At 44.8% G+C, this 26,052-nt stretch overlaps 1 protein-coding gene across 5 annotated transcripts in view; it reads left to right on the top strand.

The window, feature by feature from the left end:
- Positions 1-26,052, top strand: part of LOC110526199 (diacylglycerol kinase zeta) — a 124,633-nt gene that overhangs the window by 10,245 nt on the left and 88,336 nt on the right. Inside the window, exon 1 of one of the 5 annotated variants that reach the window (XM_036980565.1) lies at positions 6,460-6,760. The exons of 2 other annotated variants lie outside the window; for them this stretch is intronic. In XM_036980565.1, coding sequence (XP_036836460.1) covers positions 6,699-6,760 — 62 coding nt within the window. In that variant the 5' untranslated portion in view covers positions 6,460-6,698. Of the gene's footprint in view, positions 1-6,459; positions 6,761-11,335; positions 12,321-26,052 lie in introns of those variants that run through there. 2 more of the 5 variants (XM_036980560.1, XM_036980564.1) reach the window with 2 other exon arrangements.

Below are 26,052 nucleotides of genomic sequence, written 5' to 3'. Positions count from 1 at the left end.
CACTGAAACATGCATTAAGGCATCAGCTGTTCCAGACAACTGTGTGATCACATTCTTCATAGCCGATGTGAGTAAGACCTTTAAACAGGTAAACATTCACAAGGCCGCAGGGCCAGACGGATTACCTGGACATGTACTCTGAGCATCGGCTGACCAACTGGCAAGTGTCTTCACCGACAGTTTCAACCTCTCCCTGTCCGAGTCTGTAATACCAACATGTTTCAAGCACACCACCATAGTTCCTGTGCCCAAGAACACTAAGGTAACCTGCCTAAATGACTGAAGTCTGTAGCCATGAAGTGCTTTGAAAGGCTGGTCATGGCTCACATCAACACCATTATCCCAGAAACCCTAGACCAACTCCAATTTGCATACCGCCCCAACAGATCCACAGATGATGCAATCTCTATTGCACTCCACACTGCCCTTTCCCACCTAGATAAAAGGAATGCTATTCATTGACTACAGTTCAGCGTTCAACATCATAGCATTTGGGAAAACTGTAATATCACACCTAATGGTCTCAAGCCCCTGTCCTAAAGATACCTGCTGGCCAACTGTGTATAAGAACATGTCAGTTATACTCTATCACCACCCTATCCCATGAGAGAGAGAGAGAGAGAGAGAGAGAGAGAGAGAGAGAGAGAGAGAGAGAGAGAGAGAGAGAGAGAGATATTCAGATTCAGATTCAGATTCAGATTCATTCGACGGCACAACTCTCATTTGGATAGGTGAGCGGAGATAGGAAAAAAGGCCTTGCTGCTGAAGGGTGCCCACACACAGAACGCCCATTCTTGGCAGAGGTCCAGGTTTACCTTGAGGGGATGTTTTTGTATTGTCAGTACAGTGATTACACTACGGAGAAATAATCACAGAACAACTGACTTTAGTGGAACAGCCACAGTATCACTCTCTGCTCTCAGGATTAGACTACAGTGAATTAAATGAAGCGTTGTCCTAGCAAGTTCACAGTGTTTTTCTACCAATGATCCCGATTTTTCTGGGCATCCGTCTCAGTTCTCAGTTCTAATGGCAGATGAATCACAGGCGGCTGCTGTAACTGCACTGAAGCGCTGTCTTCGGGTGTTATCGACTGTGTTTAGGACAAGTCTTAATCGTTGTAAGAACCCCAAGGAATATGTGGGAATGTAGCAGCATATCCAGATCTACAACCTCCAAGCTTTATAGAATACTGCTTCTGTAGGTTTGGCTGGTTGAGAGCGGTTGAGGAAACATAAGAGACTTGGAACATGAAGCGTCGACTTAAGTTTGAGACCGTTTCACTCTTCAAACAGAAATCGGTCGCTGTCTCGTTTCCCCTCCTCCACGAGGGGATCAATAAAGGATGAATCCATCTGTTTTTATAAGTTCTCTTTTATAGTGTTTTTTTCTTTCTGCAGGACTAGGAAGCTCTGGGTTGTTCTAGGAAAATGTCCTTTCTATGTGAAGCTTTGACATAATGTGCCCAGGTAGGAAGCAGCTGTGGTTCGGCTCCTCATTAGAAAGTCTCAGGGATATTCTGCCGTATTCCCCCGACTCGGCAGATTTCTCTACTGCCATAGTTTCATTGCGTATCCCACCCAGTTCCTTATTCTGCATAATGTTCTTTCAGCTTCCGTACAGTATACTTACCCACCACTTGTAATGTACCACTTTATTTAAGACTGGCACCTGTGGTGTTCAGTTAGGAGTTGTGTCTCTCTGGTCCCCTCTGCCACGGAAGAAGTTGTCACATAACAGTAAGTGTTGGACTCAGTGGGAGGTTAATGTGCCGCTGGGTCAGATCGCTGGCCTTCGATCAGAGCCCAGCTTGCAGGGGCCCCAGGACGCTGAGATGCCTGCTGAGACTGAGTCAGGCTGACAGGCAAAGGCAATTGCCAATCTGAGAGACGGAAGTCTGCCTCAGACAAAGCGGATGGTTTTATTTGTGACCTTGGAGATGAGGGTGTGACAGGAAGATCATTGAAAAGGAATAGGTGTGGCGCTCGCTCACCATTAAAAACGCACTTTAAAAAAACACGTAAGCAACTATTAAAAGCTTGACGTTTCGGCTTTCACCAATGACCTTCAAAGGTGACAGAAAAATATACTTTCTAATAGGAGAGGTGTGTTAGACCAAAGTAATGGAGGCTACACACAGCCATGTTTTAGGGCTAGGCGTTATTTTCTTCCATGAACTATGTTGGAAATTGCTGGTCCTTTTGGTGATGGTCTGATTATCAGATTTGTTCTGCTCACAAGTCTGCTGCGTGCTCTGCTTCAGCAGGTCATGGTAACTTGGCTGCAACTGGAATGTAATGAGCTAGGCCTATTGAAAGATTCGGGTATGGCAGAGTGTAGTTTATTTCTTGCTGATTGGAATAGTACAAGAGAGCTCGGAGTGTTCTAATATGGAACATTGATTAGCAGCATGACCTTCGTATTCAAGAAAATATGGGACATTTTTATACAAGATCCTTTCGGAAACAAGATGACACATATGTAGGGTCTTATTCTATCATAAAATTGGTGACCCCTCCCCCACACACACCTTGTCACATCTTAGCATGGTCCCAGTTCTGTTTGGGCTTTCTTGCCAGCACCTATGGTCGTTGTCATTGCCAAAGCTTGTTTGTCCATGGGTGGAGATGATATACAATCCCCTCTAGTGGATATAGTTTGAAATACATGAAATATCCTGAAGTGGCCCTGAAGTGTTAATTTGTTGAGTGACAATGGTCACCTGTGCTTTTAAACCAGACATGCACTGTGCATCTAAAATGAGTAGGTTGTAAGTACTTCAAGGCCTTATCTTTTTTTTTTTTCAGACTAAATGAATCTGCGTATAAATGCACAGGGCCAACAATGAGAGAGAGGGGCAGGTAGACATGGAGGGGGTTAGAAAGGGGAGGGAGAGTGATTCTCTTTCATCAGGAGAACATAAGAGACTGAGAGCAGAACCCTTTGGTCGGCTGAAATTGGCCAAATAGAGATGAAAGTCTAGGCCAAAACGCACGTGTGCCATGTCTAGCTAACCAAAGAGACTGTACAGAGAAACAGAATGGAGAGCCATCCTGCAGGACAGTCATCACTCCACCTTCCCTGGCCATTTACTCTCATCTTTGATCATCTACACGCGTGTGTGTGTGTGTGTGTGTGTGTGTGTGCTGCATGTACAAATTCAGTAAATTCGCAATGTTGGTTGGATTTTCTTTCACCCGTAATACCCTTGATCAAAGGGATTCATTACACGTGATATCTACCACCATGTACATGTCTGCATTCCTTGCCGGTGTTAAAATCAGCCTGGTGGCAGTGTGAGTTTGAACTTTGCCTCCCACGCACTGCCGCATCAACCCAAAGAGAAGTTAGCTCTGTACTGTACTAAAAGCAGAACCATACAGCCACTCAACTAAAACAGAACACCGTGTCTCGTCTTGAGAGGTTTGATAAACAGCTAAAAGTGGCACATGGCAGACTGTCAGTTCACATACAAGCGAGCCTGATGTGACTCTACGGCCAGTGACTCAACAACAAATAATCGATCCGTTTCTAAACCCCTCTGGCAGTAGGGCTTGAATGCACAGCACCGTACAGTCAGAGAGGGAGTCAGAGAGTTCAGACTGTTCTTTTCAGGGGTCTGAGTGGCACTTGGCTCAATGCAGCTATCTCTTTGTGGTCTATGTGACTGCTAACCAATCTCATGGTTCCTCACTTTGACCTCCTATCGAATTCAGTCAGCGTTTCTCAAGAAGCCGGCATATAAATATCCTGCAGCCCTGAGCTTCACACACTTAAACAGCTCTGACACTTCAGTTGAAGTGGCATAAGGTCTTTTGGAACACATCGCCATGCAACATTTCTGATGGTAACGTCTGGTGGTAGAAAGCTCCAAGAATAAGGGATGAGGTCAGTTGCTATGCCATGGACAACTACACGTTACGAACAGCTACTGTGTTTCATGCTGACAATAGTGTGTGACAGACCGTCTATAATATACACGGAACAAAAATATATAAACGCAACATGTGAAGTGGTGATCCAATGTTTAATGAGCTGAAATATAACGTCCCTTATTTCTCAAAAAAAAAATGTTGCAGACATTTTTGTTTACATCCCTATTAGTGAGCGGCTCCTACTTTGCCAAGATCCACCTGACAGGTGTGGCATATCAAGAAGCTGATTAAACAGCACAATCAGTACACAGGTTCACCTTGTGCTGGGGACAATAAAAGGCCACTCTACAATGCCACAGATGTTTTGAGGGAGTGTGCAATTGGCATGCTGACGGCAGGAATATACACCAGAGCTGTTGCCAGAGAATTGAATGTTCATTTCTCTACCAATGTCGTTTTCCAGAATTTGGCAGTACGTCCAACCAGCCTCTCAACTAGCCTCACAACCACAGACCACGTGTAACCATGCCATCCCAGGACCCCCACATTCGGCTTCTTCACCTGCGGGATTGTCTGAGACCAGCCACCCGGACAGCTGATGAACTGTCAGAAACCGTCTCCGGAAAGCTCCTCTGTGTGCTCGTTGTCCTCACCAGGATCTTGACCTGACTGCAGTTCAGCGTCGTAACCAACTTCTTCAGTGGGCAAAATCTCACCTTCGATGGCCACTGGCACGCTAAAGAAGGGTGTTCTTCACGGATGAATCCCAGTTTTAACTGTACCAGGCAGATAGCAGACTGCGTGTATGGTGTCGTGTGGGGAGCGGTTTGCTGATGTCAACGTTGTGACCAGAATGCTGCATGGTGGCAGTGGGGTTATTGTATGGGCAGGCATAAGCTACGGACAACGAACACAATTGCATTTAATCGACGGCAATTTGAATGGACAGAGATGCTGTAATGAGATTCTGAGGCCCATTGTCATGATATTCCAGCGCTGCCATCACCTCAGCACGATAATACACGGTCCCATGTCGCAAGAATCTGTACACAATTCCTGTAAGCTGAAAAAGTCCCAGTTATTGCTTGGCCTGCATACTCACCAGACATGTCACCCATTGACCATGTTAGGATACTCTGGATCGACGTGAATGACAGCGTTCCAGTTCCCGCCAATATCCAGCAACTTCGCACAGCCATTGAAGAGGAGTGAGACAATAATCCACAGACCACAATCAACAGCCTGATCAACTTTATACGAAGGAGATGTGTCGCGCTGCATGAGTGCAAATGGTGGTGGTCACACCAGATACTGACTGGCTTTCTGATCTACGCCCCTACCTTTTTTTTAAGGTATCTCTGACCAACAGATTCATATCTGTATTCCCAGTCATGTGAAATCCATAGATTAGGGCACTAATGAATTAATTTCAATTTATTGATTCCCTTATATAAACTGTAACTCGGTAAAATCTTTGAAATTGTTGCATGTTACGTTTTTATATATTTGTTTAGAGTGGCTATACCCCCAATCGTTCAAAACCTAGAGGCAAACTACTCTTTCCGTCTCAACCGCTTTAGCGGACATTGGATGTTACTCGCACGGATCGATGACCTCTGACCTCGACGGATCGATGACCTAAGTGGCATTCACTTGACTACATAAAACAAATACATTTCAAATGTCCACCGCGGGCTGCTGTTAACCTGCTGGCCGGGTGACGGATCTCGTCTCGTGGGCGTATTTGGCTCAGGCCTGATCTATATGATGAGAAGGGACAGGGACAGCCTGATGCCTTAACTCTGATGTCAGACTGAAGAGATAAGAGACCAGATGGTCCCCGTGACAGATGTCGGTCTTCGTTTTTCCTCTTTTTCTCTTTCTATATTCTGCATGTCCTCTCCGTCTGCGTCTGCCACTCACACGTCCTCCTTTTCTATTTCGGTCCTTTCTGTTTGTCCGTCTCGCACTCACATACTCTTATTCCCGCTGTCTTTTACAGCAATCCCTTTTCACGTGTAAGGTTGTGCAGCAGCCCGGTCTGCTCTGCTCCTCGCCTTTCTGCTCACACAGCGCTACACTATCAGCCAGGAATGCAAGCGAAATCAAGGAGGCTTGGAGACAAACGGAGACATCTCTCCTCAGTCCTCTCGCTTCCAACTGTTTATTGTTGTAGTACGTGTGCCAAGCAATAAGTGAAATTCAACTGAACTTGTCTGCCCGTTAGCTTTTACAATTGCGATACTGTCCAATCCGTGAACAACACTGAGGTCAAATGTCTAGGCATACTGTAACTCCGTAGATATGACAGGTAGTGTAGGATTCAAGGCCTTACTTTTTATTGCTACATGCCCTCCCCATCAACTATCAAAGATAAACATTGGGGGTAGGGGGAATCTCCTCCAGCTGTCTAAAAATAGCCAGTTTTATTTTTAGCCAGTTTTTAGATTTTTCTCTTTCTTTTTTTCTTCCCCTCTCGCTCACTTTCTCTCCCCCCTCCCCCTCTCTCTCTCTCGTTCTTTCTTCCCCCCTCTCAATCTCTTACACTCACTGGCTTATGTCACAAGCCATGAGGAAGTCATGAAACAGGAAGTGAGCAGAAGTGGACGGGGGGGAAGAGAGAAATAAGATAGTCCTGAGAGACCGACAGACAGACCGCACAGTTGTCAGCACAGTTGTCAGTTGGACTGGAGCTCTGTAACTCGTTGCCAGGTTTGTGTTGTGGGACTGACAGGCTGACACAGGAATGCTAGACAGGACAAGGAAGACTGCTCTTTGGTGAGCCACCACAAAGGAAGCCAGAGAGGGGACAAAGGACTGGATATGTGGGGTCACCGGGGGAAGTGGGACGTCCCTCCAACCCCTCCGCTTGCCCCCACTCACAGGTAGTGGTGTGTGCTCTTTACTTCTCTTGGTATTTTGGTCACAAACCACTAATGGCTAGAACGTGGTGTGAAACCTAGACTATGGAAACATTTCTCTATATTCTTGTTTTGATTTGTTCCATGGGACTTTCAGTTTAGTATGTCTACGAGTATACTACTTAAAGTTTTACTTGGGTTATAGATGCTGAACACTAAGATGGCTTGTGAACGGGTGTTTATTTGCTGTGTTGTGTCGAACTTAGAAATGTAGTTTTGGCGTGTCCACTTATAAAGATCTTGGCCATCGACCAGTATGGGATTCATTTATGAAATAAAACAGAGCTGTATAACGTTCTAGAAAGTTGTCCATTAGCCAGCAAATTTGACTGGGATGAACCCGGGTGAAGACTAAATGTCGTGAGATGCTGAAGTTGTGCTGTTTCAGGATGACGCTGCTTCTATGACAGTGGGCAATAGTCAAGGTCTGGATATTTGTCTTGTTCTGGAAGAATTAGCATTTTTTAGTTCTCATTTCTGCCACATCTGATAATTGCAACATCTGACTTCTGCTCATTTGAATTGGATGCACAATTCTCTATAAAAAGAAAATACGTATATCGTAACATTCACACTTATTTTTTGGTTATATTATCCCCATTTTGTCTGAAGGCTTTTCACTCATCAAACAATGTATCCACATGTTATTTACTTAGTACAGGAGTGTGGGTCATTAATTCACCCCTGGGGGGGAGGAATAACTCAGTTGCACCACATACCCACGGGGTGGCGCCCTAAACCTCTACTTGTTTTGTACCGTATCTCCATCTGCTTATCCGTCTGTCTCACTGTCTGGGTTTCTGTTTAGTCACATAGTCATCCATCATCCGTGCTATGACTGCTGTTCTCTTCACTGTATGTCCTTCTGCCTCTTGTGTTCCGTAACTAGAGGCAATATAGAGGAAATTCACTATTTTATACAGTGGGCCTATAGTGTGAAGCTTTCTCTGTCTGAGCCTATTCCTTTCTTGGAATAGAAGTTCCTATTCTCTTTGAGCTGTTGTGGGTCCTCTACTTTTGACAGTTGAAACCATGCTGTGTGTTGCGGTTTGGATGCTTCTCCCACATGTAACACAGCTGAGGGGTATACTAAGAAGGACGATCAATGAGTTAGCCAACTAACTTCGATAAACAGACAGAAATAACTACTACTACTACAAAAAATAAGCTAAACATAGATATGCATTTTTGGTTGTTAAGTCAATCAGACCATGTCCATTTCAAGCTTGTCTCTCTGAAAAAAAATAAAAATAATCCAAATATTTAGGCAAGTTAGCTAGTTGATCCTGTTTTGTAGTATACCCCTCTGAGGGAAAGAAATAGGACCAAAACAGAAGCGAATGGAAGAATAGCAGGAAGCACCTTGCCGTTCGCGGTTCAGTCGTGAAGTGAGTACAACTCCCCCGCTGGTGACATCACTTCCTTCCTGTCAAGGTAGTAGAAAGTGACAACAGGACAGCTAGAGGGGCCATGCTGCTGCTAGTGCCCTAAGCTGCCCAGGAATGTGGAATTTTCAGGTAGACCTAAAAATAGAGGCCTGCCAATCCGGGTCATGCTTATCTATTTACTTGTTGACAGATCAGCCACTTTGCTGTCTGTGGACTCTGCACCCCTTGTATTTACTGTATGGCCACAATGTTGTAGCCATGCGGTGGCCTGATGACTGTTTCAAGTGGGAAATACTGATTTTATTCAATCTGCACAGTAAAGATTGTCTGCTCAGTGTTCAGTATGAGGCCTTCTCCCTCAACCCCACAGGTTCTGGTGCTCCCCAATAATCTGTCTGTTTCTCTACATTCCGCTGTTCCTCCTCACCTGTAGAGTCCTGTCCCAGTCTACCTCTACTTCTCTACTACCCCTCCAATGCTCCCCCTCTCCCCCTGGGATATACTAGCCTCTGCATGAATTGCAGCTCTGTTTGGCCTCTTCTCCCAGTCCCAACCGCTAATAGATCTCTCCAGCTTGTAGTCCTAAAAAAACGGAAATGAGTTAGCATTTTCTACCTCTGGTTCGTTGCCCATTCCTATGGGGGAAATTAATTGGGGAAAGAATGGGTTTTTGGGATGAACACCGAAAATAAGGTCTGAGGTTATGAGACGTCAGTTAACAGGACCTTTTTATGAATTATGAAGCCTTTATGTGCTTGTTTTGATTACTTAAATGCTTAAAAATGCACAAAAAAGTGACGTTAGCTGATGAAGATTATCTCCCAGAACAGAATGTATAATATGTTTTAAGCCTGTTTTAAGCCAGACCTTATTTTCTGCGTTCTATCCAAAAACCCTACAAAAATCTTATTAATTTCCCCCTAGTCTTTGGCCAACAGGCCATAACGGAGAAAGCCTCCATTAGTGCCTACAAAAAAACTAATGCTCTCATTGGTCAGCTAATCTAATGACCAACCAACCACATCTACTGAGATCTCAATCACAGATCCTTCTATAATCTGAGGGACTGCTGTCTCGTAGTTCGATAAGATTTTACCAGTGATGCTCTGGAGCAGGTTTTCAAGTTATAGAAACATCTCAAGGATGATCAGTGGAAACAGGATGCGCCTGAGCTCAATTTCGAGTCTCACAGCAAAGGGTCTGAATACTTATGTAAATAATATATTTCTGTTTATTTTTAATAAATTGGCAAAAATGTCAAAACCTTTTTTCACCTTTGTCATTTATTTTAGAATTTTAGAATAAGGCTGTAATGTAACAACGTGGGAAAAGTGACAGGGTCTGAATCCTTTCCGAATGCACTGTCATAAAATATCGACCGACTATAAAATATTGCAGTGATATTGACCTACGGTGATGTTTGTTATAAAGAGATTGCAACGCGGACAGAAGACACTTGCTTTTTGAATCACAGGGGATGAAAGGTCTCTCCACAGAAACAGCCCACCCCCATAATGTAATTGGGTCGTGACGTGATCCCAGATGGGAAGGCACTCCAGAACCCCATATCCTGGACCTAACACTTCCTAATTGATCCTGTTAACTACAGTGTGGTCCATTAGGCTGAGACTGTGCCTGGTGTGACCAGTGCTGGGACGGGACGGGACGGTCAGAGCCTCCAAAGCCTGAACCTGCTGCTTATCAGTGAGGTTCCTCTTCTCCAGCTCTCGATGGCGTGACTCACATTGACACAAAAACTCTCAATTGCACATGTAGTAACATATGTGCAGTGGTAACATCAACCGTGGTCTTGCTTGGTAGCCTATGTCTGGCTTAGTGACGTGGTAGTTGCTTGAGGCTCTTGTAGGAGTCGTGTATCTTTCCTCACTGTTGTTTTGTGACTAATAGGTCGTCTGGTGGAATAACTGGAGTCCTGTATCCAGCCCTGTCTGTGTGACGCTCCCATCTCTCTTCCTCCTCGTGGCCTGATGCATTATTGATGCAGAGGGCGCTCTAAAAACCTGGTGATTGATTCGCTTGATTAGAAAGGGGAGCAGTGCGAGGAGCTAACTGGTTTGTGACGTGGCATTTGGTGTGGATTTGATCCCCAAGTATGAAGCCGCACGTACACCTTCTAGCGATGGCGAGTCTGCTGAAAACCTTATTTCTAACATGGTTTATTTGAAAGATATTCCCATTTTGAGGACAACTAAACGAATGAACAGGGCTGGGGCCGTCCTATTTTCTGCCCAGCAGACACCGAGGAGCCTGTTTTAGGGATCCTCTGATGGCGTCAGTCCAGGGTCTCCTTCGCCTGATCATTTAGGTGACTCATATCCATACATGATGGTGGGTGGACACTTTCCTCCGGTTATCTCAATCTGATGCTAATGTAATAGAGGCGGAAAATCACTATTTGTGTGTAAGACAAAGAGCGAGAGAGAGAGAGAGTCTGTATTACTTTTTGACCATAGATGAGATAAAGATAAGACAATAAATGTGTCGGGAGGGGGGGGGGGGGGGTAGAGAGGACTCCCCAGCTGAGGCTACTTCACAGACGCCACGGTGGACATTTTCTAATTAGACAGAGTAAAGTTTGTGCTATAACCGTTATCCACTGACTCGGGGGCCTGGATGAAGGAACAGCTGAACCCAGCAGTGTTGACGCATTGCACTCTATAGTGTGCGTTTTAAGCCATACCAAGTGGATGGCGTGGGCTTTCTATCCGTCTTTATGTAATGTTTGAGTAGGCTGGCAACTGAACATGCTGCAGTTCTTGGTGCCAAAGCTGGAAACTCTTATCCACACAGAGAAAAAGTGAGCAATCGACTGGATCAACAAATGGAACATAGACATCATACACACACACACACACACACACGCTCCCCGTCCATCTAGCATCTCTCCACATCTGTCTGTCTCTGATGTTTTTGTGAGTGAGGCGGAGCAACTTGGCGACTGAGCGAGAACAAGCAGGCTGGCTGTGTCAGTGGGAAGTGTCTAGCACAATACTCACACTTCCACACTGACAGGCAAGCAGTCACAGGGAGTTTGTCGTACTCCCACACCACACAGGGCTTATGGTGGAGTGTTCTGGGCTTTCCTTCTTCTCCCCCTCCTTCTCCCTGTCTCTCATGTATTTCTAATGAACCACCAGCGGAGGGGAGAGGGGGAGAAAGAGAGAGAGCAGCGAGTGGAGAGTACAAGCTACACACTGAAAGACAGGAAAAACAAGCAGGCAGCTGAATAGGCACCTAATCTTGGGGTCCTATGAGTGCCTCTTCTGGATTTGACACTTCCTGGACTGTTGCAGTCCTGAGAGAGGGAGCTGTGTGAGTGCATAATTGAGCGTGAGCAGCAGGGAGAGCAGTACGGACAGCAGAGGATCAGGGAAACGGAAGACAGAGGTTCTCAAAGGAGGGGGGGGTGTGAAGTGAGAGAAGGAGCAGAGGAGAGGGGAGAAAAAAGGAATGAAGGAAACAACAAATCCTAAGAAGCAACCTCTGCTTGAAGCCAATGGATCAAGGACTCCGGGATTGAAATCTGCAGCAGGACGTGTGCTGGTGGAAGTGTGCTGTTGGAACTTGAGGGAAAGAGAAGGGGAGCAACAGAGGGGAGAGACAAAGAATAATACAGGACATGGCTCAAAGGATTACCTCTCTCTCCGGCAGAATGGGACGCTTACTCCACATGGAGGCTAATCAGGACCTGGGAGCCTGAGCATCTCTCTCTGACTTTTCTCTTCTCTGTTATCTTGTTTGGTCTTAGGAAGGTGGGAGTGACTGAGGTAAGCCCGGTAGAGAATTACTGTTGTTGCCATTTTTGCTGCGGCTACAGCCATGAGGACGTTGTGACTCCTGGAGCACTTTGAGCCCCTACTCTGGAGTGGACCTGCGTTAGTGGCTGACGGAGAGACTGCCATGGAGCCACCGTGTGACCAGGGGGCAGGGCCTGGCCTGACTGGGTCCGACTCAAACCCGGGCTCCCTGTGGGACGGACAGAATGCCGTCACGGCCACCTCCGCCTCCTCTTCCAACTCAGACCTGCCCTCCGCCCTCTTACCTGACGAGGAGCACCCGGACGCGGACCGAAGGCCAAGCAAACCCTTCACTGGCCTCAAACTGTTCGGCAGGAGGTAAGACACAGACCAACGTCTCACTAAGCCACTGAAGTGCGTTGATCACAATGCTGTGGAGCCTGTAAATGTTCAGTGGCCGATTTTTTGATTCCTGGATGCTTACTTAGTAGCAGCACCGACAGGTGTGAGTTTCCAGCACATGCCAATAATGACTGGGCTGTGTGTGAGCGGGTTAGTTTCCATGCAGTTGTCCCTCTCAGGCAGCTGTAGTACAGGTGTCTGCGTTAGGTATGTATGGTATGTATGGTGTGTATTGTATGTGTGTATGTTATGCATGTATGTATGTATGTATGTAGTGGTTACTGTATGATCTATGTCTTTAGAACAGAGCCTCTCTCTATACAGTACAGCCTGGTCTGCTTTTGGTCTGACCTTGATGTACGGTCCACACACGAATCAAAGACTAGTTTGTTGTTTCCAACCCTTGCATAACCTGTCGCTGAGTGTTGCAACGTAACACCATGGAATAAATGAAGCACTCGTGTTTCATTATGCAGTATGGCTAGTCGGCGAAACACTGCCTGGGTAGGCTACAGCATGGGATGCACTTTGCCCGAACTAGCTTCGAAGGAGTGAGGACATGTAGGAGGTAAAGACTGCTGAGATTAACAGTCAAGGATTGATTTAGTTAGAGTGAGTGAGTGTTTCCATGGCCAGTGGAAGAGTCGAGGCTTGATTAGGAAACTCTGATCAGCTCCTCTGCTCTCTGAGAGGGCGTAAGACTCATTCTCATCATAGCAACATAACGGTCACACAGTGGTGTCACAGTGTGTCCCCATGGTCATGACACACCGAGAGACCACGCCAACGTCAAATCCCAGAATTCCCCCTACAGTCATGCACATCTAGCTCAGGTATGCTGTCCGCTGTCCTTCCGAATTAGTTCCCCTAATAGCGCGGAGATAGAGCAAACCTGGCAATTATCTTTTCGGCTTGTAACCCACAGGTGGCTACGGCCAGTGAGACTTCGAAGCCTTGCACCCTCCGAGCAGAACAGGACGAGAATGTTACATGTCTCTCTCCCCGAGAGGTTATTTTTAAACCTAATTAGCTGCTCTGTTTCCCTCCTGCCTTCCCTGAAACCCTTCAAAGCACAAAACACAAGATGAAAAGATGAAGGCTTTCCAGAGATGAAGTTTGGGCTAATCTGAGCCAGGGCGCTGAGACCCGTGTGATGGAGTTTAGATGTGTGTGTGTGTGTGTGTGTGTGTGTGTGTGTTGTTCCGCTGAGACCTGGGGTCCACAGACTGTTGGCTGGTGATTACACAGGGAGATGTGACTCAGATCAATCAGTCACAATGGCACTTACCACAGCAACGTCCTCGCCAACCGAGTCACCGCTGAGTTCATCTTAGCGCTCATAGTTAGTTCACACAATATTTTCTTTGATGCAAATGAAATAATGAGAAACGACAAGAAGGAACAGCGTGACACTGTATCACTGTTTGTTTGCGAATGAACAGAGGAGTCCTTGATGATGTGTTGCTGGTGGATGCTAATCCAAGAAGAGCCTTTGTGTAGAGATAGGGTTTGAGGGCTGAGATAACGGTCATGTCAGCCACGCTGTCCTGACGGATTTAAGGTCCGTGTCGGAAGTGAAGTCAGCACTGACACAAGATGTGCCCGGCAGTGATGTCATTCAAACGAGACACGTGACATGCCTCCCCGCTGCTGAGAGCACCTGCGGTACTCCCGGCGTCATGGCACATTAGCTAATGAGCTAATTACATACTATCCTAGTTAATTTAGGTAATCAAATGCAAGACTCTATTTAAGAGTCCAGTTTAGTGCTTTGATATAACCAAATATGGACATATTCAGTCGTTTCGGAGTACGTCTTTGCTTGCATGCAGCGTGCAAAGCAATGTTCTGACCACTAATGACCTTCGTCCTGATCAGAGTGCTGTAAAACATTTTCTTGTGCTCTACCTTTGCGAGATACCATTGCTGAGCGCAACAATGAGTAGGAATTCCATTTTAGTCTTTCTCTTTCTGTGTTTATCCTTCTCTCTCTCTCTCTCTCTGGCTGTGTTTGTTTGCTTTCCTGTTGTTTAAGTGTGTTTATCTCTGTGGCCCTGAGTAAAACACATGCTCCCGGTTGGCTGTGATAGCGCAAAACGGAGGGCATTTTGTCGGGGGTCTCCCGCCTTTTTAACTCAGTGGAATTTTAATGAGCTAGATCTGGTGGGGGCTACCTGGATCAGACCTCTTAGCCATTCATGCCCCCCCCCAATTCTCCCTCTCCTCTCATTATTACAATTATTTATTTGTCCTTTCTGAAGAAACAGGAAGTGCAACATCAGTAGCTCATGTGTCTACTGTAATCGAACTGAACCGAGGTCATTCATTCATTTGGGGACCATCAGAACCTGGCTGCCTGGGTTAGGGTCACAAGTCCAGGACCTTTTTAACAACCTTTCACCCTTTACAATTCCCAACCCATGGTTTGCCGCTTTGCTATAGAGAGAGGCCCCGACCCTCAGAAGGAAGGATCGTGGAAAGGAGAGAGAGGAGGGGAAGAGACAAAAAGACATTAGGAATAGAAGAAAATGTTATGAGGCTATTTTAGTTCCGCTTCGGGCCTCTGATAAGGAGTCACTGATGATGTGTTACAGGACTGTGTCCATATGGTTTGTGGAAGCAGGCGAGTGAGAACAGAGTGGGAACACACTTCTTCCCTTTGTTTAAACCGTACTGACATTTGTTGATATGGGTTTCCAGGTCACAAGGATGTAGAAATAGGGAATGAAGGAAAGGAGGAGTTGAGAAGGATTTTTTTTTTTAAAGACTATAACTATAGCCCACATGATCTCCAGTTCAGTCTTCTTACAAAAGCTGACATACTGAAGTCTTAGCCTGGTGGGAAATAGCCAGAAAAGTCGAGCAATCATTGTGGCAAATGGTCCTGTGGTATGCTTTCATGGGATTCACAATAGATCAAATAATGATCTAATCCGATCCACGAATAGAGACGCGTTGACTCTATTGGGGAGGGGGGAGTGGGGGGGAGGGTAGTCACGTGTCTTACTTCCTCTTGCTCGCTATTTGAGTTGCATGTTGTCTGGACATTCTAAACACGCATCCATGTATCTTTTAAAAATGAACATCCTCTGACAAGGAACACACTTCAAGTAGCTCATTGACACCGCTGATGTCACCGCGTAGTGTGGAGACGGGCTTCGATGGACTTCAGGGGTGGCCCCGTGTGTTTTCGCGGGAACGGTCTCTGGAGAGCTTAGCAGCCGTTTGAATGTGTCAAGCACCAGGAATGTGTTAAGCAGGCCGTTTTTTGAAATCGGCGTAATTGATTTGCCGTCAGGTCGTAAAGGGCTTATCGGGTTTTAACCCGTCTTCCTGCCGACGGGATGTAGTTCTGACCCTGTTGTCAGCTGTCGTATCGAGACACGTGCCGTGAGGACAATGCTCATAGTGAATTTGTGTGTCAGTGGGTTACGCAATAAAGAGATTGACTTCATCCAATTACACTGAAGGAGTCCTTAAGCAGGGTCTTCGAGGGTCTTTCTAGTGATGCGTTGGGTTAATAAGGATTAGCTATTAGGGCTGGGAATTGCCAGGGACCTCACGGTATGGTATTCTCACGATACTTCGGTGCCGATATGTATTGTGATTCTCACGATTCTATATGTGTTGCGATTGGATACTGCAATTCTATTGCGATTTTAATGTTACAAACGTGACTGATCGCCGTATGTCTGCTGCAGAGAGACGAGAGAGAGCATGGTACGTTTTGATGGGTCATGGAAATGAAAGTAAAAGCATTTGGAGACCGATATCTATATGCATTGAACAAAAAATATAAACGCAATACGTAAAGTGTTCATGAGCTGAAGGATCCCAGAAATGTTCCATCTGCATAAAAGGCTTATTTCTCTCTAATTTTGTTCACAAATTTGGTTACATCCCTGTTATTGAGGATTTCTCCTTTGCCAAGATAATCCATCCACTTGACAAGTGTGGCATATCAAGAAGCTGATTAAACAGCGTGATCATTACACAGGCGCATCTTGTGGACAATAAAAGGCTAGTCTAAAATGTGTAGTTTTGTCACACAACACAATGCCACAGATGTCTCAAGTTTTGAGGGAGCGTGCAATTGGCATGCTGACTGAAGGGATGTCCACGAGAGGTGTTGGCAGAGAATTAAATGTAAATTTCTCTTCGTAATTTTAGAGAATTTGGCAGCACATCCAACCGGCCTCACAACCGAAGACCAAGTGTAACCACGCCAGCCCAGGGCATCCCCATCCGGCTTCTCCGCCTGCGGTATTGTATGAGAACAGCCACCCGGACAGCTGATGAAACTGTGGGTTTCCACAATTGAAGAATGTCTCAGGGAAGCTCATCGTCCTCACCAGGGTCTTGACCTGACTGCAATTTGGCGTCGTAACCGACTTCAGTGGGCAAAGGCACACCTTCGATGGCCACTGGCACGCTGGTGAAGTGTGCTCTTCATGGATGAATCCCGGTTTGTACCAGGTGTCTGACAGACAACATGTATGGTGTCATGTGGGCGAGGAATTTGCTGATGCCAGAATGCCCCATTTTGGTGGTGGAGTGATGGTATTTTTTATTTCACCTTTTATTTAACTAGGCAAGTCAGTTAAGAACAAATGCTTATTTACAATGGCGGCCTACACCGGCCTAACCCGGACGACACTGGGCCAATTGTGCACCGCCCTATGGGACTCCCAATCACGGCCGGATGTGACACAGCCTGGATTCGAACCAGGGTGTCTGTAGTGACGCCTCATGCAGTGAGATGCAGTGCCTTAGACCGCTGCGCCACTCGGGAGCACATGGAGGCAGGCATTAGCTACAAACAACAAACACAATTACATTTTATCGATTGCAATTTGAATGCACAAAGACAACATGAGATCCTGAGGCCCATGGTTGTGCCATTCATCCGCCGCCATCACCTCATGTTTCAGCATGATAAGATATGGCCCCATGTCGCAAGGATCTCTACACAATTCCTAGAAGCTGAAAATGTCCGTTATTCCATGGCCTGAATACTCACCAGACGTGTCACCCTTTGAGCATATTGGGATGATCTGGATCGATGTGTACAACAGCGTGTTCCAGTTCCCGCTGATATCCAGCAACTTCGCACAGCCATTGAAGAGAAGTGGGACAATATTCCACAGGCCACAATCAACAGCCGGATCAACTCTATGCGAAGGAGATGTCGCACTGCATGAGGCAAATGGGGTCACACCAGATACTGACTGGTTTCTGATCCACGCCCCTTCCTTTTTTAAGGTATCCGTGACCAACAGATGCACATCTGTATCCCCAGTCATGTGAAATCCAAAGATTAGATCCTAATGAATTCATTTCAAATGACTGATTTCCTTATATGAACTGTAACTCAGTAAAATCTTTGAAATTATTGCATATTGCCGTTTATATTTTGTTCAGTGTAATATCGTCCAAAAATAATGAGGACATATGTAACTATCGATTCTCCCTCCCCCGTCACTATTAGCTATGAGAATGGTTAGCTTTCATGGCCTGATGATGGGATGTTTTTTATTATAAAACACTTGCCTTGTGGAATATGTAGAAATTGCTACCTAATTTTAATTCATCCACCATCCACATTGGCTAAGCAAAGATCTGTCTAATACTTTCCCTTAGCCTTTGGCTATAATAAATTAACCGAGAATGCCACTGATTACCTGACACCTCTAGCAGAGAAAATCAATCGCAAGGTGTGTTGACCCAGAATCTATAGGTAAACAGGCTTTAAGGATCCATGAGTACCTCAACACCCATTTCCCTGGTAACCGAAGAGACACTGGACCAGAGCCAGAGTTTGCTCACAGGGGAGCAACACCACAACACAAGGAGAGTCTATATGTTACTCTGCCTGTTTCAGGGTTTTTTTTTCTTGTCAATTGGAACACCAGGGATACCCATATATGGACAGTGCATTCTCAAAGTATTCATACCCCGTATTGTCTGATTGGTGGAGTGCTGCAGATATGGTTGTCCTTTTGCAAGGTTCTTCCATCTCCACAGAGGCATTCTGGAGCTCTGTCAGAGTGACCATCGGGTTCTTGGTCACCTCCCTGACCAAGGCCCCTCTCCCCAGATTGCTCAGTTTGGCTGGGCGGCCAGCTCTAGGAAGAGTCTTGTGGTTCCAAACTTCTTCCATTTAAGAATGATGGAGTCCACTGTGTTCTTGGGGACCTTCAATGCTGCAGAAATGTGTCGGTACCCTTCCCCAGATCTGTGCCTTGATACAATCCTGTCTCGGAGCTCTACGGACAGTTCCTTCGACCTCATTGCTTGGTTTTTGCTCTGACATGCGCGGTCTACTGTGGGACCTTTACATAGACAGGTGTGTGCCTCTCCAAATCATGTGCAACCAATTGAATTTAACACAGTTGGACTCCAATCAAGAAACATCTCAAGGATGATCAATGGAAACAGGCTGCACCTGAGCTCAATTTCGAGTCTCGTAGCAAAGGGTCTGAATACTTATGTAAATAAGATATTTCGTTTTTTTATTTGTAAGCAAAAAATATATAAAAATCAGTTTTCGCTTTGTCATTATGGGGTATTTATTGTGTGTCGATTGATGAGGAATTAAAAAATAACAATAATAATTAAAGGCTGTAATGTAACAAAATGTGGAAAAATGGAAGGGATCTGAATACTTTCAGGAATGCCCTGTATTATTGAATCAATAATCATTGTGTTTTAATATGTCTGTATGGTCAAAATAGTGCATTCATCACTCTCCCCGAAAGAGGCATTGTAGAGCCTTTTTGTTTTGATGGTTTTCAGTGGCCGCAGGGAACGTGATCTGCCTGCGGTCGACCCAGAGATCAGTTCACGGAGTCAGTCACTTAGTGCTCCCTTTGCCCTGTTGAGATTGGCACAAGGCTGTCAGGCTGGTGCCTACTGCTATTTTTAATTTTTTGCGATAAAGTTTTTTACCTTCAAATATCACACTGTGACGCATTTACAGCCCCATACAAATGCATTTGAAACAACCGTGAAGTTTGTTTCTGGGATTGTTCCAGACCCATGGCCCTTGATTGTGCCCAACAGTACAACATATGGTGGCCTATATACAGTGTGAGCTCTTGTTTTAATTAGCTACTGATTTAAATGGAGTGATCTGTGATCCCAATCAGGAGGCCAACCGTCCACAAGACTCCAGAGAGTTTGAGGGCGTTGAGGTCAACGAGGAGTCTCAGCATTTTTAAAAGCAAGATCAGGATGATCTGAGTGTCTCTTTATTGGCCAAAGGCCCCAAAACACTTGTGCTGTACTTGTAAAACACTTGACTGTCTTGAACCAAAATACTCTCCGTACCAATCCTCATTGTGCATTTGGGCCTAGTAAAATTCTGCACAACAACCACCACCAGCAACTAGTAGTAACTCTATACAAGAAAATGAGGTCACATTCGCCCTGCCTGACAGAGGGTGGTGACGTGTCCCGAGATACAAATAGAAAGGGAAAGAGGAGCAGAAGCTGATTTTTAGCAGCCAAAGATGAGACCGGGAACGCTAGGAGCGGTGTCCTCCTAACATATGCGAAGGGTCTCAGCCCATCTGCCAGACTTGCATCTGCTCTCTCTGAGGGACGGGGGCGCAGACATCTCTCTCCGTGACGGTGGCCCTCCTCCTTATTTCCTCTCTCTACTCAAGCTCGTGTTACCGTAGCCAAGCCGAGTCTCCATCTGCCTTCTTTCCGTACGTTTCAAAACAAAGGACCCTGTTTAGAAACCAGTATAGTGATTCGTTTTACGACTTTGGGAAGACCCCAAATAACCAGTATCTTAAGTTCAGCACTAGCTTCATATTTCAATTCTTTGACCGATTTATAAAGCCTTCTTGGCGATTATTATTGACTCCAGGAAGTCTTTTCAAATCTCCGCTAGCAACTTCTATAGTGCTAGTGTATGACAGTTAATGCCTGCAAAACTGCTGTATTGACTGTGTTCCCGGGTTGTACATTAGGGATAAAGTAGGCTAAATGGAAACTAGAGAGGCACTCTCATACGGTTGAGGTACATCATAAGCCATCAAACCGTAGCCGACAGACAAACACAGATACTGGAACTGAAACACCATAAACACTCACACATATGGCCTGTGCTTAGCCAAGAGACCTCTTCTGGGAATGTATTTGTTTTCAATTAAACCAATGCATAGTGTATTGTGACCACCCACCACTAACATTTAACCACAGTCTTATATTGGGATTGGAAAGTCCTCAGCTACCTCATAAGAGTACTACAACTGGCACCACGCCTTGACACAAAGACCTTTGAACTGCCTTACCCCGGTCAATCATTCATCTGACTGGATTCAGGCCTGATGGACAGCATTTGTGAGGTTCTGCTGAGCTTTTAAAGGCCCAGTGCAGTCAAAACTATATTTTTCTGTGTTTTATATACATTTCCACAAATAATACTGTGAAATTGTGAAAATTAAGATAATGCCTTTTAGTGTACGAGCTGTTTGAAAAGGCCGCCTTAAATTTCAGCCTGCTTTGGTTTAATTGAGTTTTGGCCTGCCTCGTCACAGCACCAGACGATACCTTTGTTAAAAGACCACGGCAGGTAGTGTAGCAGTTAAGAGCGTTGGGCCAGTAACTGAAAAGTCACTGGTTTGAATCCCAGAACCGACTAAGTGAAAAAAGTGTCCATGTGCCCTTGAGCAAGGCGCTTAACCCTAATTGCTCCTGTCTCTCTGGGCAGGGGCGTCTGCTAAATAATTCAAATAGCTTTGGAACTTTAAAAAAAAAGACGTCTGCCAATAACAGCTCGTTTTTTTGTTTTGGCCTCCCCACCCAGACCACTCTCAGACACTCCTCGCAAAATTCTTGCTTGAGAAATGGCTCTTTGCTGAGACAATATTTTTGTTTCTTTTTGACAATTTTAATTGAAAGTAATCACAGTACGGTACTGTACTTTTTACATTTTAGTCATTTAGCAGACACTCTTACCCTTTAAAAAATATATATATTTATATGAGATACATTATCTCTACATTCTGTGGGTCTTACATTTTTTCACAAAACAGGTAGTTTGGATCCTGTATGCTGATTGGCTGAAACAGCATTCCAGCCATGTGTAAATCAGTCTTAGTTTTGTGTAAGAGTAGCTTGATGCTGGCTTGATGTTTCACTAACCGGAGAGGTCCTATGTTACTGGATGAGCTCTCAGTGCTGTGTTTCCTTGGTTCTGCAATGTAACGGCCTGGACACAATATAGTGATGAGTCAGAGGCTGATATAAGGAGTAGAACATTGTACATGGTTTTCAAGAACTCCTTCACCAATTGATTTGACCTCATTCAACCTGAACTAAACTGTTCTGACATTTTGTTTAAGGTCAACCTATCAGGGAAAAATAAACCGGGAAGGAATAGCCTTCCTTGAGGGATTTGTGAGGGATTTATGTAGGTCATGGGACTCTACACCTGCGGGCATCTCATTTTGCTGTTAACTCTGCCTGTCTTTCACTTGTACGTCCCTGAGAAATACATTGGGGTTTAAAACAATTCCTGTGGTGACACTTAAGACAACGACTTGAGGGTTAAATCTGATGAACACGTTTTTAGGGATCGACCATTTCGGCACCTTCTACAAGCCAGGAAATACAGTTATGATATATAGTGAGAATGTTTACACTTGCAACATTTTTCTTTTCTTTTTTTTCTTCAATTCAAAGGAAGTCAGAAATATGCCCAGTGACTGATAGGCTGTCATTTTAACAGTCTCCACAACAGTGACGACCAGAGCATTAGCTTGACACAGTCTGCAGTGGATGTCATTTAAGTTGTCACTTAGTGCTGGCCTTGACTCATCTGCTATTCGTTCGTAGCCTTGACATTACTGGAGAGCTCAGATTCAGATTGGTGTACAGTAAGATAGCTAGTATCCATTCCTGGTACACTAATTTAGATGCAAACAGATTCCTAGGCTGGCTAAAACCAGACTGAATGCTGGCCTCAACCATGTACAATGGTGAGAGTAGTGTTCAGTCGGGTTTAACCAGGCTACCAGAAACAACCTTGGCCTCATTTAATTTCTGTCCTAATTATTTGTGCCCTCTCAGTGAAACCTCAAGGCCATCTGTTCTGCTAAAAACAGCCCAGGGTACAGCCATTCACACCAATCCTCCCTCCCTCCCGCCCAGCCCAGGGGCCCAATCTATCTGGCTGCACTCTAAGGTGACTTCTCCCAGGGATTCACAGGATATTAATGCTAGAAACCCTCCTTCCTCTCCATCTAACACATTGATGATGACACCTCCATTCCCCCTGGATCAGGTCCAATCCTGGTAGTGTCAGCGTAAAGCCAGCACATACAGGGTGCATCAGCACCTTGGTTGGCACAATGGCGAGGTGAGACACAGAAAGACTGGATACAAAGTATCTGTGTCAGGTTTATAGAGGTTGTTCAGTAATCGTAAAATAAAAAGATAGTGCTGTTAAGCAATACTAAATAAGTATTTTATTTTTACTGTGGGTCAAATTCTGAACTTGTGTTTGTTCTCGTTGAGCTTCTTATCAATGTAAAAATAGTGTCATAACTTATATTTAGGGAACACATGTTAAATATTTCATATTTTGATAATGGTCTAGTATTAGTTTCTAAATCTATTCCAGGCTCTGAAAGGAGACAATTGTATTATGCTTCTGTTATCTGAATAACATTTGAAAGAATCTATATTTTCAACTCAGTGTCATCAGTTGTGGAAACTGAAATGGAAAAAGAAATCTATTTTGAAAAGACCTACCTTCTGCTTTTGAAATGTAAGCTAAAAGAGCTAGTAACAATGTCATTCAGAAAGATGTTTCCTGTCTCGTAAAGCGGGCATGGTCCATCTTTGTATTGTCTCGCCCCTGTTTGCCTGCCTGTCCTGTTGTAAATCTTCAAGATAAGGGATATGTGTTGTGTTGCGTAATAGGTAAGAGGGTTAAAAATAGCCTATAAATGGCCCGAGCTTTAAAACCTAAACCAGCATTAAAAATAAAGGATGGACTGGAAATGTACTTAGTGTCTTGTTTTTATATTTGGTATATATTTTTTTTTTTTTACCTGAATGGGCCTCTGTGACAATACATTAGCAACATAAGTGTTCTTTCCTAAAAATATATCCTACTGTATGCTATTACGCAGGATTTTCAAATTGGATGGGCCAGAGTTGGTGATCACAGGGATTACTGGCCAAAGATGAGTTTTATGTTCTAGTGCTGAAGTAACACTACAGTAACTGTATAGGAGTCCTGTTGTTGTTTACAATCCCTTTCACAGTATTAATCCGCAGCTCAAATCCTCAGGCATCTGCGGATGACTGGAGGTGGGTGAGAGGTGAAAGGGATGGGGGGGGAGGAAGGGATGCATCTGCTGTTCCAGTGCCTCGGCGCTCCTTTAGCAGTAAGCAGGGGGCTCTTGGAGCATACTGACCTGAGAACTGCAGGACACCTCACTGTGGGAGTGTGTGTTTTAATGAGCATGTCATGTCATTGTCACAAGGTGTGTGTGTGTGTGTGTGTGTGTGTGTGTTGCATTTCCTTCAAAGGGTCTGCGTCAGTATCCTTTCATTATGCATTCACAACACAATATTTCAAAGTTGCTTGGGGGGAAGGGGGGGGGGGATTGATGTTTTATGCTCAAATAACCACCTCTCATCACTAATACTGTACCTGTCTTAAAGGGGAATAGCAGCGAATATTGACAATTTGTCTATGTTCCCAAACCCCTCGTTGTTGGACTGTCTGTCAAAGTGCTCACCTCTCTCACTCAGGGAGAGCGAGGTAGACCTTGAGCGAGAGCTACATCACATGGTTATACAGCCTCCCACTCACTGCAGCTCTAGATATAACTTTGTGGAACAACGCAAATCTACGACAAATATAAACGTTCTGTCACAACGAAGATACTAAATTCGGGAAATCCGATCAATTGTGAGAGATGGCATATGTGATAAATTTGGGTCACATTTTGTACATTTTCTGAGATCTCTGCCAAGCAAGGAGGAAACAGCAGCCATCTCATGCAAAAACAGACACACTGGCAGCTTTCAAAATAGCCTGCATCATATTTAGCATTTCACAACACGCCTTTTCCAATATAGTCAGAAGCATCATCAGACCTCGCTAGTAGCCTATTTAATTTCTCTCTTCCGATGCTCTTGAAACCAAGCAGAAAATGCTGTGCTCTGAAGATGGCAACGTAGCCAAACGAATACATTAGAAGATAATTGTCGATCTGATCAGAAACACTATCCTCACAACCTTTATCTACTAAACGATGTTGTTGGTGTATTTTGTTAAGAATTTTGGAATATATTGCGCGAGTCCATCCAGGTTCAAGTCCCGTGCCCGAAACACACACATTCACAACACATTTTAGATAAGAATATCAGCCTGCCTTTGTCATGTCAACCATCCATCCCAAATCAAATAATTCCATGTGTCTGTCTGCCTTTTGTCTTTATAAACTTTCACATAGCCTATTCCATGATCCGGGGTAGTCCAATGAGCAACACTGCAGCTGATGATTGCAGTGGTCATCATTCATCACGTACGAAGAGTAGGGTATTTGATGCAAGAGTATTTCATGCAAACAGGCTATAAGAAGACTTTTGCGTTTGATCAAATGTGCCAACATTATCACATTCTCTTGCTCGCTCGAGGAATGCGATTTGGCCCTGGCTTGCAAACAAAATCCTCTGCATCATTTTGTAAATGATTTGTCGTTATTTTCTGCCAGTTTAAAAAATATATAAATGTAGGCTAATAATACATGTAGCAATAGCATATTTGATCTAGCCCAATGAAAACTTGGACAGTGAGCATGCATCGCATTTCGATAGCCGAGGTACTGATGAAGGCATCTATCTATTATATCTGCAACAGAAATGAATTTCCAAGGATATGTTCGCTGTCAACTGGCTACTGTTGGAAAGTTACAATCTAACGAAACGTGCGTTATATAAATTAGCCTTATGGACCATATGTGTCATTCAAGGAAGTGGACGTTAATGTTGCACTCTCACTAGTCTTTCCCTCTCATTTTAGTAGATGTATTTTGGTGTGATGAGGGATGAAGCCTACAGTCAGAGAGAGAAGATGGACAATGTTCATTGGCAGGTGAAATTAGTTCCAATGGGGTTGCAAGGTAAAAGGGGGAGGGCCGGGATTAGGTCGGCTCCATTCCTCCTTGCTTAGCAGAGGTCTCAGAAAAGGAAAAAGGATGAACCCAGCGACCCAAATGTGTCACATAAAATATTTATGCCATATTATCACAATCGTATTTAGTCGTTTCGCTGCGACAGAGCGTTTATGTATGTCGTAGATTTGCATTATTCCACCAAATTCTATCTAGCGCTGCAGTGAGCGGCGGGGGCTGTATCACCCTGCGATGTAGCTCCTGCTCTAGGTCTACCTCGCTCTCCCTGAGTGAGAGAGGTGCGCACTTTGACAGACAGTTCAAAAACTAGTCAGAGGGGTTTAGGCACATGGACACATTTGAGAAATTTGCCGTTATTCCACTTTTTAAGTACAGTATATACCATGAATGCATACTGCTCACACAGTGAGTGCAGTAGGCTTGGCCACTAGCCAATACATCAACATGTCCTTTAAACCAGGGCTGAAGTCTCCTCCAACAGATTAGACTGATAAACCTGTTTGGCTAGAGAGAGCCATGTTGCGCTACTCTATAGATTATAC

The sequence above is a fragment of the Oncorhynchus mykiss genome, chromosome 6 (assembly GCF_013265735.2).
Source record: "Oncorhynchus mykiss isolate Arlee chromosome 6, USDA_OmykA_1.1, whole genome shotgun sequence".
In the NCBI taxonomy this organism is placed as follows: domain Eukaryota; kingdom Metazoa; phylum Chordata; class Actinopteri; order Salmoniformes; family Salmonidae; genus Oncorhynchus; species Oncorhynchus mykiss.
Note: the sequence above shows the minus strand (reverse complement) of the source record. Positions and strands in the feature narration are given on the sequence as shown.